This window comes from Microtus pennsylvanicus, chromosome 2 (genome assembly GCF_037038515.1).
Source record: "Microtus pennsylvanicus isolate mMicPen1 chromosome 2, mMicPen1.hap1, whole genome shotgun sequence".
Lineage (NCBI taxonomy): Eukaryota > Metazoa > Chordata > Mammalia > Rodentia > Cricetidae > Microtus > Microtus pennsylvanicus.
Genome location: NC_134580.1, coordinates 5,128,133 through 5,151,158, shown reverse-complemented (window position 1 = coordinate 5,151,158; position 23,026 = coordinate 5,128,133). Strand labels below are relative to the sequence as shown.

The 23,026-nt window shown below is 43.1% G+C and overlaps 1 protein-coding gene across 3 annotated transcripts in view; it reads left to right on the top strand.

Annotated features, from left to right (window-relative positions):
• The window catches only part of Arhgap39 (Rho GTPase activating protein 39), a 98,153-nt gene that overhangs the window by 22,748 nt on the left and 52,379 nt on the right, over positions 1 to 23,026 (top strand). For all 3 annotated transcript variants that reach the window (XM_075959676.1, XM_075959674.1, XM_075959675.1), the window contains exon 2: positions 21,016 to 21,182. In XM_075959676.1, the coding sequence (XP_075815791.1) occupies positions 21,097 to 21,182 (86 nt within the window). In that variant the 5' untranslated portion in view covers positions 21,016 to 21,096. The remainder of the gene's footprint in view (positions 1 to 21,015; positions 21,183 to 23,026) is intronic.

Sequence of the window (23,026 nt, the reverse complement as noted above, 5' to 3'; positions counted from 1 at the left end):
AGAAAAAAGAACAGAATAATGAAATATTTAATGAGCTATTAGCTGAAAAAAGTTATGGAACTGATAAAAGACTCAATTTTATATTTAATTTATAGTTCCTTTATCCATGATGGCACATATAAAGACTTATAGATTCCTAAAACTATGGATAGTGCCAGCCCTATATATAGTGGCTTTTCATGTACATCTATGCATGTATAGTACGCACATAAATATATAAACATAAATACATACATACATGCATGTATACACACATCTAATGCCTTTCCATCTTAACAGACACAAATACTGTGGCCATAATTTCTGTAGTTTGAGATGCACAGGAAAACTAGCATAGATTTTTTTCTTTACAATTTCACAAATAGAAGATTAATTTTTTACCATGTATTATAGCAATCTCAGTATCTGGCTTTATTTTTTTGGTTGTTTTGTCTTTTCATTTAAAGGATGTGTCTTATAGCTTTCCTTTGGTACGTCTGAATTGCCAACATCACTGTTCTTGCTCTGTGGCCTTTATGAGTTTGCTTCTGCTGCATGGCTTCACGGAGCTGAAGATATAGTTCTAGGCAAGTGTGCTCATCAGCTGATCTTTTCAGTCTGCCCGAGTCACTGTCCCTTTTACTTATGCTGAAGAATGAAGCCTGTGGCCATCAGGGACATGGTGGCAGGGCAGTAACTGTAGTTGCCTCCTGAACCTCTGCAAGGGAATTAGTCTTTCCTTCACATTGCAAGCAGATATAGTTATTGCTCCTAAATATTGGAAGTTTTAATTACCCCAGTAACAAACACTGCAAACAATTGAACCTTGCCAGTTCAAGGTAATCAGTTAAACTAATTTATGTCAGTGTTCCAAAGTCTTGTAGCAGTTCAGTCAGTCTTAATGCTCAGCACCTTCCTGCAGCTGTGAGGGTCATTGAGGCAGTACAGGGACATCCTGTAAACTCTCTGTGTCTCAGTTGCCTCACACAGGTTCTCTGGGTGCTGCTGGCCTGAGTGGCAGGTGAGCTATTCATCACATATTGTATTGAGTGGTGGACTGGACACTGTGTCTCCCAAGGGAGGGCCACAAGGAAGGAGGAGCTTGATTAGCTACACCGTAGGTAGATTTTTAGAAGCTACTTGGTGATGACTCTTGGGTCTTGAAGTTTAGGACAGTATGCTTAGATGTTACAGCTGTGAGTACAAGTAGCTGGCATTTCACGACTGATGGAGAAGGGTCACCTGTCTATCTGTTGCTTTCATTGGTTAATTCATAAAGAAACTGCTTGGCCTGATAGGTCAGAACATAGGAGTAGACAGAACAGAATGGTGGGAGAAAGAAGCAGAGTCGGGCAGCTGCCATGGAGCCAGCCACCAGGTCAGATATGCTGAATGTCTGCCTGTCTCTGCCTTTCTAGGACTGGAATTGAGGGCATTGAAATGGGCTTGAAAAATAAGTTTAAAGTAACATGATTGTGAAACACACAATCAGTGGAGTATTCCTTTTTCTCTTTGAATTTCTAAGCCTTGGGTAACAAACCTGAGAGTTAGGAAAATATCAGTGGCCCTTCTCCTGAGTACTGTTTGGAAACCTAGAATCAGTATTAAGCAAAGCATAAATTGTCTAGGCAGCATTCCGCTTCCTTCTCTAACAGCTGATGAGATGCCAACTGAGCAGCCAGTCCCAGGGAAAGAATAGCTGGGCTGTAAGGGTCCTATAGCCCTGTCCTAGAGACAGCAGTGCCTGCCATCAAAGTTCTTTGGAACCCTCCAGAGTGAGGCATATGGTTGGTGGTCTTTTGTACAGCCCAGATTCTGCTTTGCCACAGTCCCAGCCCACATGTTCTCTGAGAGGAGGATAAGCCACATTCTTGCTGGAACCTGTAGCTCCAGACAAGAAACAGCATGGGTATACCCATGTCTCCAGGTTGTGGTGAAGTAGAAAAGGAAACTCTAGTAATAGCAGGTGTTTCCAGTGCAATCAAGAGAGGACCGTGGTCCAGTGGTGGCCACAGGCACTGCAGTTTTTTGGTATTGGTAATAGTGCCCACTCAGACTCATAATATTCGTTGAATTATGTACTTAAAAATGGATGGATTTTGAATTTAAGACCATTATATGTCAGTAAAGCCTTTTAAATAAAGGCAAGCTTACCAAAATGTGATTGGCTAGAAGGGGGATGCAATGCAAGGTAAGGGAGAGAGAGGCAGTCTCTGTCTGAAGGGAAAGGGGGAAAGCCAGACACTCAGAGCAGAGTTCTGGGATAGCCAGGGCCATAGAGAGAGACCCAGTTTCTCTCTCTCTCTCTCTCTCTCTCTCTCCCTCCCTCCCTCCCTCCCTCCCTCCCTCCCTCCCTCCCTCCCTCCTCTCCCTCTCCCCCCCTTAGCACCGGCAGCAGAGAGACCAGGATCTCTGCACAGCCTGAGGTTATTCCACCAACTCATACCTGTGATCCCTGTGCCAAGTTCTTAGTGACTCCCATGGCTGCTGTGTCTGCTTGATACTGCTGCTGCTTTTTGGGTACAATACTTGTCTTTCATTTGACTTTCTGCCCTGCTAGCAGATGACTGATTCAGACCCTGTCTTCTCAGTTTGCTGTCAGCTTCTTTACTGGGAGGCCTTTTATTTGTTGTCTTCTTTTTGGCTGAGTTCATTCTTTTTGTCTTTCATTTGGGAGGGAACTTGGTGGGGTAGCGTCAGTCTTCTGACATTTGTTGGGAACTCACTTTCTACCCTGGTATGTGGTCAGTTTCAGAAATGCTCCACGAGCTGCTGAAAGAAGCAGTGTCTTGCTCCCTAAGAACAGCATTCTGTACACCCCCAGATGGGTCCCGGGTAGCTGGGTCATAGCCTCCTGCCATCACAGTTGTAAATCCTGTCTCTCTTTTGAAGTCTGGCTCTTTACTCTCTGTTCTGTGAGGCCATGGGCTAATTCTGGAGTCCCCTTGACTGTGTAAGGAGGGATTCTGCCAGTACCAGTGAGCTATCCAGCTGCTTTCTGCTCATGGCTATCTGAATTCTTGTCCTTTTATGAAGTCACACATTATTTAACGAGGGGCATATGTTGCAAAGATGTATGTCATTCGGCTGTTTTGCCGTGCAAATAACATAAAGTGAACTTCTATGACAGTAGCTATAGTAGTAAAAGGCTATGGGCTATTACAGTTCCGCCATTGCTGTGCTGTGTACAGCTGTATCTGCATCTTTAAAAACATTGCTGACTCTGGACATGGTAGCACACCCTTTTAATTCCAGCACTTGGATGCAGAGGCAGGTGGAGCTCTGTAAGTTTAAGGGCATCCTGGGCTACATACTAAATTCTGGGCCCTCAGGACTACATAGTGAGATCCCGTCTCCAAGTACCTTGCCTGTGACCTTATTCTTAGCTAGGCCATCAGCCCATTTGCATTTATTGTAATTTTACTATGTTTCACCATGTTTTTTGCCATCTTTACACTCTGTCTAGAAATTTTAGGAATGAGTTATATTTTTCCTCCTTTCTTGACCCATTTTGATTATTTTCACCCAACTATGAATTAGAATTTATTCAACTTTCATAATGGATACTTTAAAATATAGAATTTATTTATCAAAACTTAGAATTCAACTGGGTATGGTAACAAATGTCTATAGTCCTGGTACTCCAGAGATTAATGCAGGAGAATCGGGAATTCAAGGCCAGCCTGGACTACAGAATGAGATCTTGCTCCAACAAACAAACATCTAAAGTTAATCTTCATTTTGGTCTTCCCCAAATGTCTCAGTCTTGAACTCTCAGGTCCACCAATATCCACCTTCGTCCCACCCTTGGTAGTCCTTGCTGCTGTCTTAGTCACACCATCATATGCATATTTTCCTGATTTTGAGGGCCAAGCCATGGCATTGATTTTTGTAGGCCCACACACAGGACAGCATTCTTCTCTCTCACCATATATACTCCACCAGGCTGGGGTCTCCTTCACATCCATTCTTTAGTAAGGTTAGCACAGCGCAAGGTCAGCTACCAGCCAGAACCCTCAGAGGGCAGCGCAAGTGGTCCCCTTGCTCTTCCAGGATCCAGCTGGTTTCTTAGTCTTTGGTCTCTTGGGCTCCAAGCATTCCTAGCCACTCACAGGTTTCTGTCCAACAGCAGTACTTGTGCAAATGTTCTTTTAATCCAGTTTCCTCCTAGTTAGTCTGTAGGCTCAAAATAGAGCAGGCTCCATAACCAGGGCTGACAGCTCTTTGGCCTTTTCCAGTTCCTTCTTGTTGGTTGGCAGGGTTAGTTACTTGCTGTAGTTCAGCTTCTGGCTTATCTGAAGATATCACAGAAAAAAGACTGACAGATGAATTTCCTAAAAGAGTTTACTATGGGTTGTAAGGATATGTTTATCAATTTTCCAGAACTTTCATTCAATATCTTATAGTGACTTTCTCAGAGGTGACAGAAGGCAGCATCATCCCAGCCTCCCCGGGCACATGTTGTACAGAGGTACTTGTTGGAATACAGCTGTCGGTACGTGAGTCTCCACTTTGTTTGCATTGTTCATTTCATCTTTTTCTTTCCTACATACTATAGGAGAGATGTTTCTTCTTTCTAGTATTTTTCTCATGAGTAGATTATTTTCATGACAACCCTTCCCTCATACATTAGCTATGTCTTCTTCCCAGAATTGTCTTCAATTGATGCTTCCAAAGTCAGGCTATCCCTAGACTTGATCCCAGCATGCTTCTGGCCTAGAACTAGAGTTGTTTTATCCCTTAGGAGAACTAGGAATGAGCTTTTAGGTAGTGGTCAGTCACTCTTGACCAGCATCTTCTCCAGCAACAAGGACCTGGGAAGGCTTGGCTGAAGCTCTGTGGTTGATTGTGTGAAAGCCCAGAAATGATTTTCTTTCCAATTTTTGAGAACTATTCTGGTTAACCTTGGTACTCGTTAGTATTGTTTGCTACTGCTTCCCTCAGGGTCTTTTCTAGGCTGACTTATATGGATTTTTCTGTTTATAACAATTTGTACACTTTCATTAGGAGGTGTGTTTTTGCTGTGTAAGTGTAAGAACTGGTTAGGGAGACCGTGGGCAAGTTCAGAGTGGGATAGAGTTGTAGTGTGTGGTCCTAGCCAAAGACAGGAGGACGGATAAGGTAACTACAAAGGAGGTGGCCCAAAGTCACTGTGGTGACAGCCAGGGCAGCATAGAACAATGGTTGGCCAGTTGGGGGCTGTCTGTGGTGAGCAGCTCTTTCTTCAGCTGTTCTGCAAAGTGGGCCTTGAGGATGCTCACCAGCTCTTCCTGGGGGATGGCTCTTGCCCCCAGCATTTCCAGAAACTACTCAGTTTCCCAGAGAACAGAAAAGATCATGTTGATCACTTTGGTTGTTTTCCTTCCCAGCCCACCCCAAGGTTCAGTGACTACCTCAGTGAATTTTGCCACAGGGTTCCTAATTGGTCAGTACCATGATTCCTTTCCTGACCTTACAATTATCATTGGATCCTTCGTTCCCTGTGCAGACATGGAGATGGTGAGAGGGTCTCTAAGTGCCCTTAATACTCATCAGCTCACTGTCCCCTCAGTGTCAGGCCAAGTGCTGGCATACTCACCTTAGGCATGGACACATGAGCACGTACTCATGTGCAGCCCACCATTTCTGGAGGCAGTGAAGAAGAGCTGGCTATGTGAGGGTAATTACTGGCACTAGGAACAGATTGCTGTTTCCGGGGCTCATTCTCCAAACAGACCCCATCAGGAACTAGCACAGAGCGTCCTCTGTTCCAGAACTCTGTGTAGGAAGTTGGAATTGAGAACCTTCTCGCCCACTCATGACCGGAACTTTCCCACAGTGAGGGGTGGAAGAGGACCAGCCAGCTCTGGGAGGGATGGCAATCAGAGGCCCTGGTGCTGTCATGTGAGTGATGTCTGGACTACTCCCTAAGTGTCTCAAGCCTTAGAGTGTGCTATGCCCTTCAATTGGGTAGTGGACATACTGGTTCCGAGTGCTATGTGTCCCTTATCTGCCAGCTGTCTTGACATCAGCACAGGCCATTAACTGTAGTTGCTCTCTGCTAACACGTCAAATGGAGACTGAAAAGACCTGCCTGCCTTCAGCTGTGCCCTACATGGTAGTAAAAAGTATGATTAAAATGCCCAGGAAAGGGCAGTTACTATCAGGTGATGCAAGCCACATACCTGTGTATTGCCTCCACTATATACCAGGCATCCATAAAGAAGATTGACAGAGCCAGGCATGGTGGTGCATATCTATAATACTAGCACTGGAGAGGCTGAGGCTGGAGGATCAGGAGTTCAAAGTTAGCCTCCAGTATATAGTGAGTTTGAGGCCAGCTTGAACTACATGAGACATTGTCCAAAGAAAGAAAGAAAAACAGTAGTAGCTGTTTGGAAACAGGAAGCTGTAAGACAAAGCTACTTCCTTTTTGGGGGCAGCTTCTGTATGTTCTGCAGGTCCTAAACATCAAGTCCATAATTAACCATGTAGGTACAGGAGCATAGGGACATAATATACCAGGATGTCCCAGAGACAACAGTACCCAGCTCTGGGACCCTTTGACTAAGTGCTCATTTCTTTAATCAGGAAACAAGGTGCTGGACTCTGGGTCCATTGCCCTGTGTGGTCTGTGTGAGTCATTCTGAGGCCTGACCCTTTATGGTATCTCCTTAGCTTAGGTCTATCTGGCAAGATGGGCCATCTTCTGACAGTAGAGAGAAATTGGCAGTGGTTGGTCTTTCAGCTGTGTTATTAGTGGAAACTGGACTTTCTCAGGGCTAGTTCATTAAGTAGCCAAGCCCTGATCACAGGAAGATGCCTCCCTGCTATTGCATTAGTCAGTATTCTGATGGGAATCCATCAAAACACTTGGGTACTTCTGACAGGATGGCAGTACTTTTCTCCTACCTCGCAGCAGCTTGTAAAGGAGTAAAGAGCAAAGTCATGTCAGTGGCCTAATGCAGATGCTGGATACCTCCATCCCTCAGCTCCACAGAAGAATTCAGGGATCAGAAGCCATGGCCAACTGGGATGGATGAACCTAGACTATGATCACTCACTTAAACAGGAAAGTGAGATATTCCCAAGAAAACAAATGTGAATGGAATGAGCATAGGTACCACTGGAACACTAATACAAATCTAAACATTCCACTCTGTTGAAAAATAGAACTTAGAATCTACACAGAAGGCACAACAGAATGTAAAACTACAGAAAAGAACAGGCAGTCCTGGAAAAGCAGTCTGTGTGTGAGAGGAAGTTCCACCATCAGGAAAGCAAAGGTACATAGTGGGTTACAAAACTAGAGTTTGCAGGACAGGAGTGGTGCACACCTTTCATCCAAGATCTCTATGAGTTTGAGGACAGCCTGATCTACAGAGCGAGTTCCAGGACAGCCAAGGCTGTTAGACAGAGAGACCCTGTCTCGAAAAACCAAAAAAGCAAAATGAAACAAAACTAGAGTCACCTGCTCCTGTCTTTCTTCTTGTTACTGTGTGTGTGTGTGTGTGTGTGTGTGTGTATTCTGCTTTTGTTTTACTTTGTTTTGGGTGAGTGTGGGTATGCATGTGCCACAGTGCACATTTGAAAGTCAGGGGGCCATTTGTAGGTTCTCTCCTTCCACCAAGTCAGTGCCAGAGACTGAACCCTGAACTTGAGTTGTTAAGCTTGGCAGCAGATGCCTTTACCCAGTGAGCTATCACACTGGGCCTTATTTTTGTTTTTGTCTCGCCAGCTAACTCAGGCTGATCTGGAATTAAAGATCTTCCCACTCTTGCCCACTGAACACTGGAATTAATATGCATCACCATTCCTTGCTCTTTTTTGCTTTTTGTACTTTGAAGAGGATTTTTCTTTCTCTCTTTGCTCTAAGTGGGGTCTCTGGCAAAGACCCAATCAGAACTGGAGTGAGGTGTTCAGCTACTAGCCTCATGGTTCTTGCTGTCCTCAGGCCCAGCAGTGGCCATCCACATGTCTGGCCTATAGTGAGAAATCCTTATGCATGGCAACAGAGTGGCTCTACCTGCAGTCTTCATGCTTGGCTGTAGTCTGAGTCATCCTCCCCACACACACAGGGCGAGAGAAAGAGAGAAACAGACAGACAGGTCCTGAAGCTAGAGATGGTCATTTATACCTCTAGTCCCAGCACAGAAGACTGAAACAGGAGGAATCCTATAAGATTAAGGCCAACCTGGACTAGATAGTGAGTTTTTGGCTAGCCTGGTCTGTAGAGTGAGATCCTTTTTTTTTTTTTTTTAAAGGCAGCAAAAATAAGAAACAAGCTGGTCTTGGCTGACTGTTCTTGTGGTTTGCTAAGTGGTTGGATCTGAGGAGAGGAGTCACGAAGAACAGCTACAGGAGGCTTTGAGAGCACCCTTGCTGCTAACTGGGTTGCTCTGTGCTCTATTGGGTTGCAGGCATAGGATTTGGAGAATGAGGCATTGTGTGCCCAGCACACAGTTGTGCTTTCAGAATGTGAACTGTGAACTAGTTCTTTGTGTGGGACTTGGAAAGCGCCTTACAGATGGCCTTGGGAGTGGACCTCAGGCCTTCTGGAAATGCTGGGTAACCAAAGACATATTCATTCTAATTCTTCCTTTAAACTCACTGAAATGAACAAAAAGAGTGAAAACCAGGAACAAGATCTCTTCTGCAGTAAATCTGAGAGCAGCCATAGACCAAAGAGGATGTCAGCCAGATGGGGAGGAAGGAGCTGCACAGTCAGTTTAGCCTGCAAAGCCAGGCTCTTGTGGAGCAGGACTGACTTTAGGGAATGCTGTTGGCGAGCAAGCATTCGCTTACAAGAATGGGGTCTCTGGTTCGTCTGGAGCCTTGTGAAGGTACACTGGAGCGTCTGGTGAGAAGCAGGGCTGTGCTGTCCATACTCTCACAGGATGAAGTCGGGAAGGAGAGGAAAAGAAAGTTGGTGCTGCGGAGCTGGGCATCTTTTCTCTAGACCACTGCCGCTGTCCTCCCTTCCCTCCCTAAGTGGGCCAAGTGGGCAGTCACTAGTGGATACACTGGGCCCGCCCAGGCACATCAGTGCCTTAGACACCCAGCAGATGATTGGCTCACCTAAGGGAGTTTTCTTGGCCTATCTCCTTGCCTTAATTGCTCAGAAATCTTATGGAGGCGATGCCAGAGAGATAAGCTGCTCAGTGATTAAGAACGCTGTTCTTCCAGAGGACCCAGTTTGAGTCACGACTGTCCAAGGGGGCCTCCTTTCCTGGCCTCCAAGGGCACCAAGCGTATGTCCAGGTGGTGCACAGGCACACTTGTAAGGAAAACACCCATACACATTAATGAGAGAAAGAAACAAATATCCTGGAGGGTTTCTTACCTGAACCATCAGGGAAAGAACTTCTTGACTGTCCTTGAGGTGTTGCTGTGTGGTAGATTTGGAGTCTCAAGACTGCCACTGTCACATAGCCAAACCGAGACCATAACAAAACAAGAGCCTTGAGATGGGGGTCATGAGAACCTGGCTAGGGTCCCTTGCACCTTCATAATCTGGGTGAACCTGTAGACACTGCTGGCCTGAGTTGGGCTTTTGTCATACAGTGTAGGTTAATACCAGAAACTTAACTTTCCAGGCAGAGCCTGTGAGAAGGTTCTGGAACAGCATTTAATTTGGGGTCACTCTTGGTCAGTCCTGCTCCTTCCTTATTTAAGAGGCCCTAGAGAGGGCTGGGAAGATGGCTCAGCAGTTAATTAAGAGCAAAGGTCATTCTTTTAGAGGTCCTGAATTCCCAGCAACCATGTGGTGGCTCACAACCTGCCATAATGAGATCTGGTGCCCTCTTCTGGCCTGCAGGCAGGCATACATTCAGGCAGAACACTGTATATATAATAAACAAATAAATCTTTTAAAAAATAAAGGAGGACCCATAGAATTGGGGTATGGTTCAGTGATAGAGTAATTTGTTCAGCATGTATAAGGCTCTGGATCCCATCTCCAGGACTGCAAATAATAATAATATATAAAAGAGATAATTCAGAACTAAGGAGTACTCTTATGTAGACACTAAGGGAGGGAGAAGAATAAAGAAAAAGAACACAGCTAAAGAAAAATCTAGAGTTAACTCAGGAAACAAAGGAATTTTACATAGAACCTTCAGTGTGTACTAAAACCTTTTCAAAACTCAAATATATAACAGGGAGAGAAAATGTTCAAACAATGTCAATAGACAAAGCGAGCTGGTGGAACTGAGGAAAGTAGATAGTAAATTTTATAGCAGGAGAGTCCCTCCATTAGTAGAAATGAGATAAATAGTGGTCCCCTGGAGAACCAGCTCTTGGAAAAGCTTGCTATGTGGAGAAAAATAAGAGCGGTTGGGAACAAAGCTGGGTAGAAGGGCTAAGACAGCAAAGGTACTAGTTGATATCCAGTAGTTCCTGTCCAGAAAAGAAAGAGTTTCCACTAATGTAAGGGAAAATGAAAGCAAGAGCTAGCTGTCTTATTGCTGTTCTGTTGTTGTGAAGAGCTGCCAGGGTCAAGGCAACCTATAAAAGGAAGCTTTTAATTTTGGGACTTGCTTACAGTTTCAGAGGATTAGTCCATCATGGCGGGAAGCAAACAGGCATGCCATCAGAACAGTAGCTAAGAGCAGCAGGCAGAGAGACAGTGGGCCTGGTGTGACTTTTGGAAACTTCAGAGCTCATCCCCAGAGCCACACTTCCTTCAACAAGGCCACACCTTCTAATCCTTCCAGTCCACCAACTGGGTACTAAGTGTGCAAATATGTGAGCCTATGAGGACGATTCTCATTCAAACCACCACAGAAGGTGTAAGTTTGTGTTTTGTAAAGAGCAGGACCGAGATGATCATGTGTTTTTTCTTCTTTGTTCATATCTGTCAGTGTTGAACCATCTCTGCATCTCTGGGATGAAGCCTACTTGGTCATGGTGCATAACCTTTTTGATGTGTTCTTGGATTCAGTTTGCCAGTATTTTTTTTTTTTTTGATTTTTCGAGACAGGGTTTCTCCGTAGCTTTTGATTCCTGTCCTGGAACTAGCTCTTGTAGACCAGGCTGGCCTCGAACTCACAGAGATCCACCTGTCTCTGCCTCCCGAGTGCTGGGATTAAAGGCGTGCGCCACCACCGCCCAGTTTGCCAGTATTTTATTGAGTATTTTTGCATTAATGTTCATGAGTGAAATTGGTCTGTAATTCTCTTTGTTGAGTCTTTGTGTGGTTTGGGTATCAGACTGTGACCTCATATAAAGAATTTGACAATGTTCCTTTTGTTTCTATTTTGTGGAATAATTTGAAGAGTATTGGTATCAGCTCTTCTTTGAAAGTCTTGTAGAATTCTGCACTAAAACCATCTGGCCCTAGTCGTTTTAATGACTGCTTCTGTTTTCTTAGGGCTTATCAGTCTATTTAAATTGTTTATCTGATCATGATTTAACTTTGGTAAGCGGTACCTATCAAGAAATTTATCCATTTCTTTTAGATTTTTCCAATTTTGTGGAATACAAGTTTTTGAAATATGACCTAATGGTTCTCAGTATTTCCTTAGAGTCTGTTGTTATGTTCCCCTTTTCATTTCTGATTTTGTTGATTTGGATTTTTTTTTTTTTTTTTGGAGACAGGGTTTCTCTGTAGTTTTGGAAACTGTCCTGGTACTAGCTCTTGTAGACCAGGCTGGCCTCGAACTCACAGAGATCCGCCTGCCTCTGCCTCCCGAGTGCTGGGATTAAAGCATTGATTTTGATATTTTCTCTCTGCCTTTAGTTTGGATAATGATTTATCTATTTTGGTGATTTTTCTCGAAAAACCAACTCTTTGTTTCATTATTTGTGTTGTTTTCTTTGCTCCTATTTAATACAATTATACAAAATAATACATTTTTTCAGCTCCCAGTCTAATTATTTACTGCTGTCTTCTCCTCTTAGTTGTAGCTGCTTCTTTTTGTTCTAGAGCTTTCAGGTGTGCTTTTAAGTCACTAGTATGAGATCTCTTAAATTCTTCATGAAGGTACTTTGTACTATGAACTTTTCCCTTAGCACTGCTTTCATTGTGTCCCATAAGTTTGGGTACGTTGTGTCAAAGATAACCTGTGGTGGTGGGTCTCTCCTTTTACTGTGTGGGTTTCTGAGATTGAATTTAGGTCATCAGGCTTGGAAGCATTGGAGGCAAGTGCTTTTTTTTTCTCTCCCCCACCCAACTGAGCTATCTCATACAGCCTTAGACTGTGAATTCTGAAACTGAGAAACTAAAAGCTATGGTTACAGAAGAGAATATAATGATTTAAAATGATGCTATGAAATTAATAAATTGGCATTTGAAAGGAATGGAATAGAAGGTCTCTGTCCTCAATTCTCAAAGGCAGGTGTTCGTAGATAGATGTCTAAAGTGAATAAAGTGAAAGGCTAAGTTTTGATCACTTTAACTTTGAGAAAAATGACTTAGTATGATCCTGTTAATTCTGAACCTGCCTGTTAGATAGGAAATAACAATTATAAGTATGGTCGTGTGTGAGCCCCGGACCCTAATGAAAATATATTTTCCACAGGAATGTGTGTCAGCTGCTATGTGTGCACATTGGGACTGGATAGTCAGGCACAGCAATGGCAGAAGGGGGTATTACAGTTAACTTGAGAGACACAGGAGATGTCAGCAAGTGGAGGAGGCTGTATTGATCTGCGTGGCAGCAGATTAGAGTTGGAGACATCAGTGTGAGTGCCTTTGTAGCATAATGGAGATACAGATCACTGTGTATAGAAACGTTTTTAGGAGTGTATATATGCCCAGGCCAGCATAAATTTCATGGTTTTCCTGGGGAGATCCAAAAAGACCTATTCCCAACCATTTTCTTCTCTTCTTTTTTAATGTTTTTACCTTTTTAAAGGTTTGTTTTAGTGTGTATATTGTGTGTGTGTGTTCACAGAAGTCAAGAGAGGGTATTGGATCCCCTGGAGCTGAAGTTGCAGACATTTATGAGCTGTCGAACATAGGTGCTGAAAGTTGATTTCAGGTCCTCTGGTTTTTTTGTTTGTTTGTTTGGTGTTGTTTGTTTGTTTTTAAGACAGGGTTTCTCTGTAGCTTTGGAGCCCCAAATGGTTTACCTTACAAAGTTCAGCATAAAGGGCAGTTGGGCCAGAGGGAGTGATGATTGGAATTTCAGAGTCTGACAACAAGAGGGAACAATAGCTTCACTATTACCATAGACCTATATCTGCTATATTCTGCTTATTTTGTTGCTGTGATAATTAATCTTGAATGTCAACTTGATGAGATGTAAAATCAACATGGAGACAAATCTCAGGTGTGTCTAAGAGGGATTGTATAGACAAGGGTAATTACATTGGGAAGACATATCTTAAATATAGGTGGTACCATTCCATGGAATGGGGTCTTAGACTGAATAAGAAAACTAAAGAAAGCAAGCTGAGGACCAGCTTTCATTTCTCTCCGCTTCCCCACTGGATACAATGTGACCAATCATCTCCCTTCACTGCCATGGTAGACTATTCCCCTAGCACTGAACTGTGGACCAAAATAAACGAACCCTTCCTTAAGTTATTTTTTGTATGATAAGTTGTCACAGGAAATAGATACCTGGTACCGTTGCCATCTTGGCTGGTCATTGCAGTAACTGCTTCCCGGTGACTAGAAGAGACCATGTCATTGCAGCATACACTCCTTGTTCTGCTGTCTGAAGAGAAGGGTTAGAAGGGACAGACCTTATGAACACTAGGGTACCATTTTTTAATGTGTATGGGTGTTTTGCCTACATGTATGTCTGTGTATGTCTGTGCACTATCCTAGTTCCTGTGGAAGGTAGAAAAGAGTGTTGGATACCCTAGAACTGTCATTACAGATGGTTGTGAGCTGCCATATGGGTGCTGAGAATTTAACCCAGGTTGTTTCATAATCAGGTTGCTGAATGCCAGTACAAAGAGATGTTTTATTTTATTTTTTTTAAATGTTTATTTATTTATTATGTATACAATATTCTGTTTTGCGTGTATGCCTACAGGCCAGAAGAGGGCACACCAGACCTCATTACAGATGGTTGTGAGCCACCATGTGGTTGCTGGGAATTGAACTCAGGACCTTTGGAAGAGCAGGCAATGCTCTTAACCTCTGAGCCATCTCTCCAGCCCCAAAGAGATGTTTTAAAAACAGGCAGGGAGGCTAAAGAGATGGCTTAACAGTTAAGAGTACTTGTTGCTCTTCCAAAGACCTGGGTTCAAGTGCCATTACCCAGATGACAACTCACAACTACCTGTAATTTTAGTTCCAGAGAATCCAGCATCTTCTTCTGGTGATGGCACATGGTAACAGACAAAAACACACATACACATAAAAGCAAGTAAATAAAAGTTTAAAATAAATAAAATAGAAGCAAGCAGGAGCAGGGGAAATCTTGATGCCCAGAAGAACAAAATAGACATGAGCATCCTTTTTTCTTCCAGAGGCCGTGCCTTTAACTCCAACACTTGGGAAGCAGAGGCACACAGATCTTTCTAGTGCAGTCTGGGCTATATAGACAGACTCTGTCGCGAGAGAGAGAGAGAGAGAGAGAGAGAGAGAGAGAGAGAGAGAGAGAGAGAGAGAGAGAGAGAGAGAGAAAGACTAAAAATCATCAAAAGAAATGAAATAAAATGGTATTGATGCAAGAAAAAAGTTTAAGAGCCGGGCGATGGTGGCGCACGCCTTTAATCCCAGCACTCGGGAGGCAGAGGCAGGCGGATCTCTGTGAGTTCGAGACCAGCCTGGTCTACCGAGCTAGCTCCAGGACAGGCTCCAAAGCCACAGAAAAACCCTGTCTCAAAAAACCAAAAAAAAAAAGAAAAAAGTTTAAATAAAATTAGACCATTTCTAGCCAGATAGATGAAAGAAAACCTGTAATTTTCAGTAGTAGAGCTGATATTGATATGATTCACATCACACAGTGTGTGAGTCATAAATAGCAGAGACCGTGTAGCAACTTAATGCCTTAAATGCTGGTATCTTTTAGGAAGTACATAAATCGATAAGTAGATAAGTCCTTGAAAGACATTAACTATTAGAGCTTACTTGAAAAGGATTTTTAAAATGTGCTTAGGGAAGCCGGGCGGTGGTGGATCACACCTTTAATCCCAACACTCAGGAGGCAGAGGCAGGTGGATCTTTGTGAGTTCAAGATCAGTCTGGTTTACAAGAGCTAGTTCCAGGACAGGCTCCAAAGCTACAGAGAAACCCTGCCTCGGAAAAAAAAAAATGTGCTTAGGGAGTGCTGCCAATATGGCCCAGTGGGTAAAGCACTTGCCACTAAATTAATGACCTGAGTTTGGTCCCCAGAACTCATGTGAAGAGGGAGAGAGCTAACTCCTGCAAAGTGTTCTCTGACCTTCACATACCTGTCGTGGTACATGTGGTTCACATATAAATGTCAATAAAACTATTTAAACCACTTTATTCTTTTTCTGTATAGTCTGGAGAATTATCTACAATAGTCATATTTTTGGTTTTAAGTGAATATATTAAGTACATAGCAAACTGACATAAAAGAATAATAACACGATATCGATAACAAAATATCAGCTGGGCACTGGTGGCACACACCTTTACCAGCACTCAGGAGACAGGCAGGCGGATCTCTGTGAATTCGAGGTCAGTCTGGCCTACAAGAGCTAGTTCCAGGACAGGCTCCAAAGCTACAGAGAAATCCTGAATAGAAAAAAAAAGATAACAAAACATCACATCAGATGTTTAAAACATCCCATTAGAAATGGATGGGGGAAGTCCCATTGAAACTGTCAACTGCAATGTCTACCCGCTAACTCGTGAGGCGTCTAAGTGAAAGAACAAATGCAGCAGAAAGATGACATGATCAGGTGCTCACAGCATCCTGCAAACACTGACTGGGTAAGTCAAGACAACCAGCTGGAGTCCCCAGTTGAGCTTTCTCTTTATGAATGAGCTCTGCATGACTGAACTTTCCCACTGGGTACTTTTATATCGTGAGATAAACAATGGTAACATGAGTTGGACAGGATTTACTTTTAGCTCTTGTTTTTTGTTGTTACCCTTGAACTCTTTTTTATTTTTATTTTTTTGTTAGTTATGATTTTGATTTTTTTCTTTTTAAGACTGGGCATCATGTAGCCCAGGCTGGCCCCAAGCTTGCTATGTAGTCAAGTATAACCTTAAACTCCTGATCTTCCTGCCTCCATCTCCCTAGTGCTGGGATGACAGGCTTTGTCCCCATTCCAGACTGCAGCTACAGGGATGCTTCAGGGTGACCCAGGTGTGGGGATGAGAAATGCTGGTTGCCCTTGAACTCTTGGAGATCTGTGTGCTTCTGCCTCACAGGTGCAGAGTGCAAATGCATATGCCACCATGCCTAGCTTTAGGGCTTTTAAGGATACACTGTTTTTACTCTTTAGCTGTTTTGTAATTTTCTTCCTATCCTAGACTTAGGAGGGGTCAGCCCATCCTGAGTAGGTGGCCTTAAGAGTATACTTTGAGAAAAAATGCTTTGTGTGAGATGAGTGGGAGACAACCCCACTAACAGAGCCAGCTTATCAGTGAGCTCAAATAACACATGACAGTTTGCCAATATAATGTACATTATAGTTCTGTATTAAATAAGTTCAATCTGTAACTGAAAGCCTTCCCACAAAGAAAACATACCCAGGTGCCTTCAGTGCACATTCTACTGAGGAAAGATGACAGCACTTTTGTACATATTCTCCAAGAAAACTGGCAAGAGGCACTTCCTCCCAGTTCATTGTGCCGGTAGCATGCTTACACAATTGTCTTTTATGTGACAGTATCCAGGGAGATGTGAACAAATGTCTACAGAGACAAGTCTGAACCTGGGCAATTTGTGTCTGTTTCTTTCAGGTAGCTTAATTGGTCTGAGGACCATTCTCACTGGTCCTTACTGTTTATATACACTTGCTGAGGGAGGGGCCTAGTGTATCTGGTCAGTTTCAGGGACTTTCTGAAGCCTCTGAGTAGTATACTCTCTGAACTTAAGGAACTTCCCTGCAAGATGGAATGGTTCACCTCCCTTCATCCTGTGTCTTAATCAGCTTTCCTCCAAGATGGAGGTTTATCTAGGAGAAATTTGTTACAAAACAAGCCAAACAGAAATTACAAGAAGAAATTATACATGGGCCATTGACCTGCATATACATAGATATGAAATTCTTAACAAAAATTTAGGCAAATGAATTCAAGAATATATAAAATTAAAGAACATACATCATAACTACTTTAGGTTTATACAAAGAATGATATGTTTAGTGTAGTACTGGAGGGATGGCTCAGTGGTTAAGAGCACTTGTGCAACGTGAGAACCAGAGTTCAGGTCCCAGTCAGTACCCACATAGAAAGCCAGGCATTCCCCACCACACACACCCTCTGCAACCCCAGCTTAGAAGTGCATAAAGACAAGAGCATAGCGGGGGCTTGCTGCCTTCCTGTCTAGAAGAGAAAATGGAGCCTGTCTCAGGAATAGGTGAATATGAATAGGATAATGAAGACTCCAAATGCTCTTTTCTGACCTTTACACTCACCTAGATGTGCATAAATTGCTGGGATCAATTGTTATCCAGAAATAATCATATCAATAAACAAAAATATTTTACAAAATTCACGATTCTTTCCTGATTCAAAAAGTACCAATATATAAGGGAATGACCTCAACCTAGTACATGGGATTGATAAGGAACCAACAGCTGACTTAAAAGAAAAGAAAAGATCTTTCTTTGTAGCCTAGGTTTACTTGGAGCTCCTAAGCATCTTCCTTCTCCTGCCTCCAATGTGCTGAGATTATACAGAACACCATGTATGTGTGTACATGCCTCAGTGGGGTCAATGGAAGCGTGAAGTGTTAGTACTTGCCTTTCATGTGTTTGAAAAGGTCTGTCTGTTGTTCATTGCATATGCCAGGCCAGTTGGCCCTTGAGTCTCTCAAGATTCTCCTGTCTTTGTCTCTCTTCTCACCCTAGGAGCACTGGGATTTTCACTCAATAACCTATGGCTTCTGGGACAACATTATTCATTCATGCAGGGTGTCTCCATTCAAACTCCCTTTTTAAAAATTATATATTTTAAATTAGCTTACAAGGTAGTAGATTACCATAAGGCCTTTTCATACATCCTTAGTTTTGGTTAGCCTTCCCCCTGAACCCTCTCCTATTCCCTGGTCCCTTGCCTACATTCATATTTAGGCCTTTCTGTCTCCTGTATTTCTCCCACCTACTCTGATATCATGTGTGTTTTATGTCCCTCACCCCAGGCTTCTTCTCCCCATCTCATGGGGTCTTTCTGGCTTCTTGACCTCTACAGACACTCCAAATTAAACATACAAATCCAAAATTCAAAGCTGGGATTTTTATATGAGGAGAACGTATGCATATGCCTTTCTGAGCCTGGGCTACGTAACTCAGTATATTTTTATTCTCCCCTTCTACAAACTTCATATTTTCATATTTCTTTACAACTGAGTAAATGGCATTGTATTCCACAGTGTACCACATTTTCATGATCCAGTCATTGGTTATCCGGCAAGCGTTTAGGCTGGTTCCATTTTCTAGATTGTGATTAGAGCCACAGTGACCTTGAACTTGCAGGTGGTAGGATATAGAGCCTTTTGGGTCTATGCTTAGGTATGATGTAACTGGGTTGTATGTTAGTTCTACTTTTAGCTTTCTGAGAAGCCTCCACAATGTTCAAAGTGGCTACAGTGATTCAAATTCTCACCAACTGTGGATGAGCATCCCTCTTTACTCACCTCTCACCAGCATTTCTTGTCTGTTGTTTTCTTATGACAGTCACTCTAAGATCAGATAGAATCTCAAAATATCATTAATTTGCATTTCCCTGATGGATAAGGATATTGAATACCTGTAAATAGCTGTTTACTAACAACTTGTATTTCTGGGGCTGTAGAGATGCGCTTAGCTCTTAAGAGAATTTGCTCATTTTCTAGAAGGCTTGGGTTTAGTTTCCAACACCCATGTCAGGTGGCGTACAACTATCTGTAATTCCTTCTCCAGGAGATACAACACCTCTGCCCTCCACAGGTACCTTCAAAATACACATAGTCACATGCATACACACATGCACACACACATAAAATTTAATAAAAATAAATATTTTTAAAAACAGTTTGCATTTCTTCTATTTAGAAAGTTCTTACCTATTCACATCTTGATGTGTTTTCCTACTTTTTTCTCTAGCAGTTTCAGAGTTTAGGTGTTATGTTGATATCTTTAATCCATTTAGAGTTGATTTTTGTGCAAAGTAAAAGAAAGACCTGGTATCATTCTTCTACGTGTGTCTAGTTTTCCCAGCACTATTTGTTGAAGATATTCTTTTCTCCTATCTGTAAAATTGATGGCTGCAGTTGCATGGCCTTGTGTATGTGTCCTTAATTTTATTCTATTGGTCACTGTAAGTGTCTGGTTTTCTGTTAGCCCTATGCTGGTTTATCACTATAGCTCTTCATTACAGCTTGAAATCAGGTGCGGTGCTCTCCAGCAGTGTGCTTTTGCTTAGGACTGCTATGGCTATCTGAGTTCTTCTGGGACTTGGTGGAGAGTATGAAGACAAAGCCCCAGTGATACTCTGTCTCATGGTTGTAGGCTTTGGTGTGCTGGGGCATGTGTAGAGAAAGGAGGAAGCATCTTCCTACAACTCTGTGAGCTTCCCCAGCCAGCACTATGGAAGCAGTGTCTTGACTGGAGACAGCATGCTATGCCTGGTCCTGTCCTGGCACTATCTGGTCCAGAACCTGTTGGTTCCGATTCTAATAGCAGCAACTGTTTCTGAACTTTGGAAGGAAACCCTAGTGTGTGCGTGTGTTCATTCTCACTGCAGGAGAATTGGTGTGCACTTGGAGTATCCCTTTGTGTCTGTTGGCACAGGGCTGCTAGCATTGTCACAGTGGCCTCTGTGAATAGTTTTAGCCTCCATTGTAAGGAAGCCGTGGCTTAGGTAGATGCATGTACTCTCCTTGAGAGAATACTGTTGAACCACCTTCTGGAGTGGGTGACCCCTTCAGACCTAGCAGTACAACCTAAGTGCTCTTTTCCGTCACCTTGCCAGCACTTAGCAGTTCTTACCTTTCCTGTTTAGTGAGTTTGCTGGGTGCTTATATCATATTATGCCTTTAATGAGCACCTCTCTCAAGAATGAAACTGAGCCATTTCCATAATTGCTGTCTACTTTCTGCTGTGTCATCTATGCTCCACTATCTCTTTATCTGTAGGATTTTTGTATATGTTTAGTGTGCCTGTTTTCAGATGAGATATGCCATATTGTGCATGTTCTTTGTAGCAAATGCTTCTCATTTTGAACTAGCCTTCCCCCGCCCCCCATCTTGGTTAGGATCTCACTTTGTAGCCCTGGCTGGCCTGAAACTCACTTTGTATACCAGGGTGTCCTCTTACTCACAGAGATCTGCTTTTCTCTGTCTCCTGAGTGCTAGGATTAAGGCATGGGCCACCATGTCTAGTTTTCTCTGGTTTTTCCTAAAAGCTCATTTTTTCAGTATTCACATTTACAGCATGGACTGCTTTATATCTTGAATATAGGGTCAAGGGTCCCTTTCCAAGTGTCTCTAGTAAGCTCAGCATGTCTATGAGAGAGCCTGTTCACTGTCATGTCATGGGAAATCTATGTGTGTCTTACATGCCCGAGGCTCTGCTCTGCATGGGGCATACATAGCCTGTGTTTTGTGTCTATTTTACTCAACTTCATCTCCACAACGTCCCCTTATGTGGTAGCATCCAGAGCTTGGGGTCCAGATGTCATATGCGAGCGAGGCCTGTGTAGTCCAATGCATCCTCTAGCTTTGCAGTTCTTCAGGTTCATGTGCCCCTACCCTGGCCCAAGTAGAATCTCAGCAATGGGAGTTAACCAGCAGGTCCTCCCTCTGTTATAAGAGAAGATGACTGGGTACTAAGAGCACTTTCCTGGGAGGTTTGAAGCTTGGGGATTACTTTCCATTTGAGCCAGCTGCCTTCTGTAAGTTCATGTTTGTGGTGTGGGCCATCACCTGATACCCGAATTTTCCATCAGTGTTTAGCCACTTCTTTTCTCCCTAGTGTGGCCTCTTCCTGTCTGATACTGGAAGAGGCAACCTGATGGTCCTCTGACAACTATTCACCTCAACACTAAGGAAGCAGATGGCAATGTCACAGACACAGGATTATGAATGCAGAAGCCACCATGTCGATGAGCAGGAGCCCAGGATTCCAGGATCAAGCACCAGGTAAGGAGGCAGTGTCCACTCGTGATGAATTGTCCAGTCCCTGGGAAAGTGGGAAGGAACAGTCCTTCACAGAAAAGGTAGTGTGACTCCATGGCTCTTGGCATACCCCTGGTAGTTCTCCCCCTCACGTCTATGGGGCTGCCCGCTTTCACACGCCTTCCTTCTCTCAGGGCCTCACCCGTGCTTGCTCTTACTTCTTTCTGTCTCAGCACAGCCCCTCACTGCAGCATACCTGCACACTTGGTAGAAGCTGGGGCATGCCTCCTCAGAAACTTCGATGGACATATGAACTGGGCCAGATTTTGCTGCCACTCTGGGCATCAATCCATATGAACACTAATAGTCATTTATTTTATATTTTTCTCTTTTTTCCTTTCTTTCTTTCTTTCTTTCTTTCTTTCTTTCTTCTTCTTCTTCTTCTTCTTTTTTTTTTTTTTTTTTTTTTTTTTTTTTTTTTTTTTTTTTTTGAGACAGGGTTTCTCTGTAACAGTCCTGGCTGTCCTGGAGCTCACTCTATAGAGCAGACTGGCCTCAACTCACAGAGATCCGCCTGCCTCTGTCTCCTGAGTGCTGGGATTAAAGGTGTGCACCACCACCGCCTAGTTTAATTTTTAGAAGTAATTCCACATTTATAGGAGAGAGAGATTAGTCCTAAGAATATCATGGGTTCTTGCTCTGAGTTGTTAGCTGCCCATCTTTTCTGAGTTAGTTCTGGACAGGCCACATGTGTTCTGCTTTAGGCTTTTCAGGTGAGTCACATAACCAGGACACATGACAGATCAGATCTGATGTTGACCCAAGGCTTTGATTACCTCTGCCACCTTGAACCATAGTGCCAATTTCCTATTGTATTTATAGCCCTTTCTACACCTGTATAGCACAGAATTCCTCAGCCAATTGTGCCTGCCTCTGCCTTCTGACTCTGCTTAACGTTTATAACGTAGTTGTTTTCCACAGCCTTTCTATGGCTTTTGTTCCCTTAACCAAAATAAAAGTAACTTTGGACTCATCTGGTTAAAGTAGTTACCTAACATACACAGAACTCTAGATTGAATCACTAGTATTATGTAGAGTGGCGCAGGCCTGTAATCCAGTACTTGGGAAGTGGAAAAAGGAGGATCAGAAAGTCAAGGTCATCTTCAAATGGAAAGTTTGAGGCCAGCCTGGGATACATAAGACTGTCTCAAAAAACAAACAAACAAAAAACAACCCAAAAAACAGGGGATGGGAAATGGCTTAGCAGTTAAGCGCACTGGCTGCTCTTCCCGAGTCAATTCCTAGCACCCACATGACTGCTCACAACTATCTATGACTCCAGTTCCAGAGGATACAAAACTGTCTTCTGGGCTCTGCAGGCACTGCACACAGACAGTGCACAGGCATATTTAAACAAAATACCCATAGACATAAAAATAAAATTAATAAACAACAACAAATTGTTGGTTAATGTGTATACCCACCACAATCAACCAGCCCTTTACAGGATTCAGTCAAGCATCTGCTGAGAAGGTTGGATCTTTGTGCAGGTTAGGTTAGGCCTCTGACAGTAGACCAGTATGATCTCCTATATGTGTCACAGTTGATTTTGAGACTTTCTTTTAGTTTTTACTTAGTTTTCCAAAACCAGAATTTGTTGTTTTTGTTTGTGCTGTGAGTTAAATGCAGGGCCTTACGGATGCTAAACAAGTGAGTCATCCCCAGTCCCACAGATTGCTTCAATCTGGAGTGTATTCTTGAATATGGTGTGAAGTGTTGATTTGACTTTAGGACTCCACATCTGACCCCGATTTTTTTTCTTTTCTTTTTAAAAGATTATTTCTTTATTGCATACAGTGTTCTGCCTG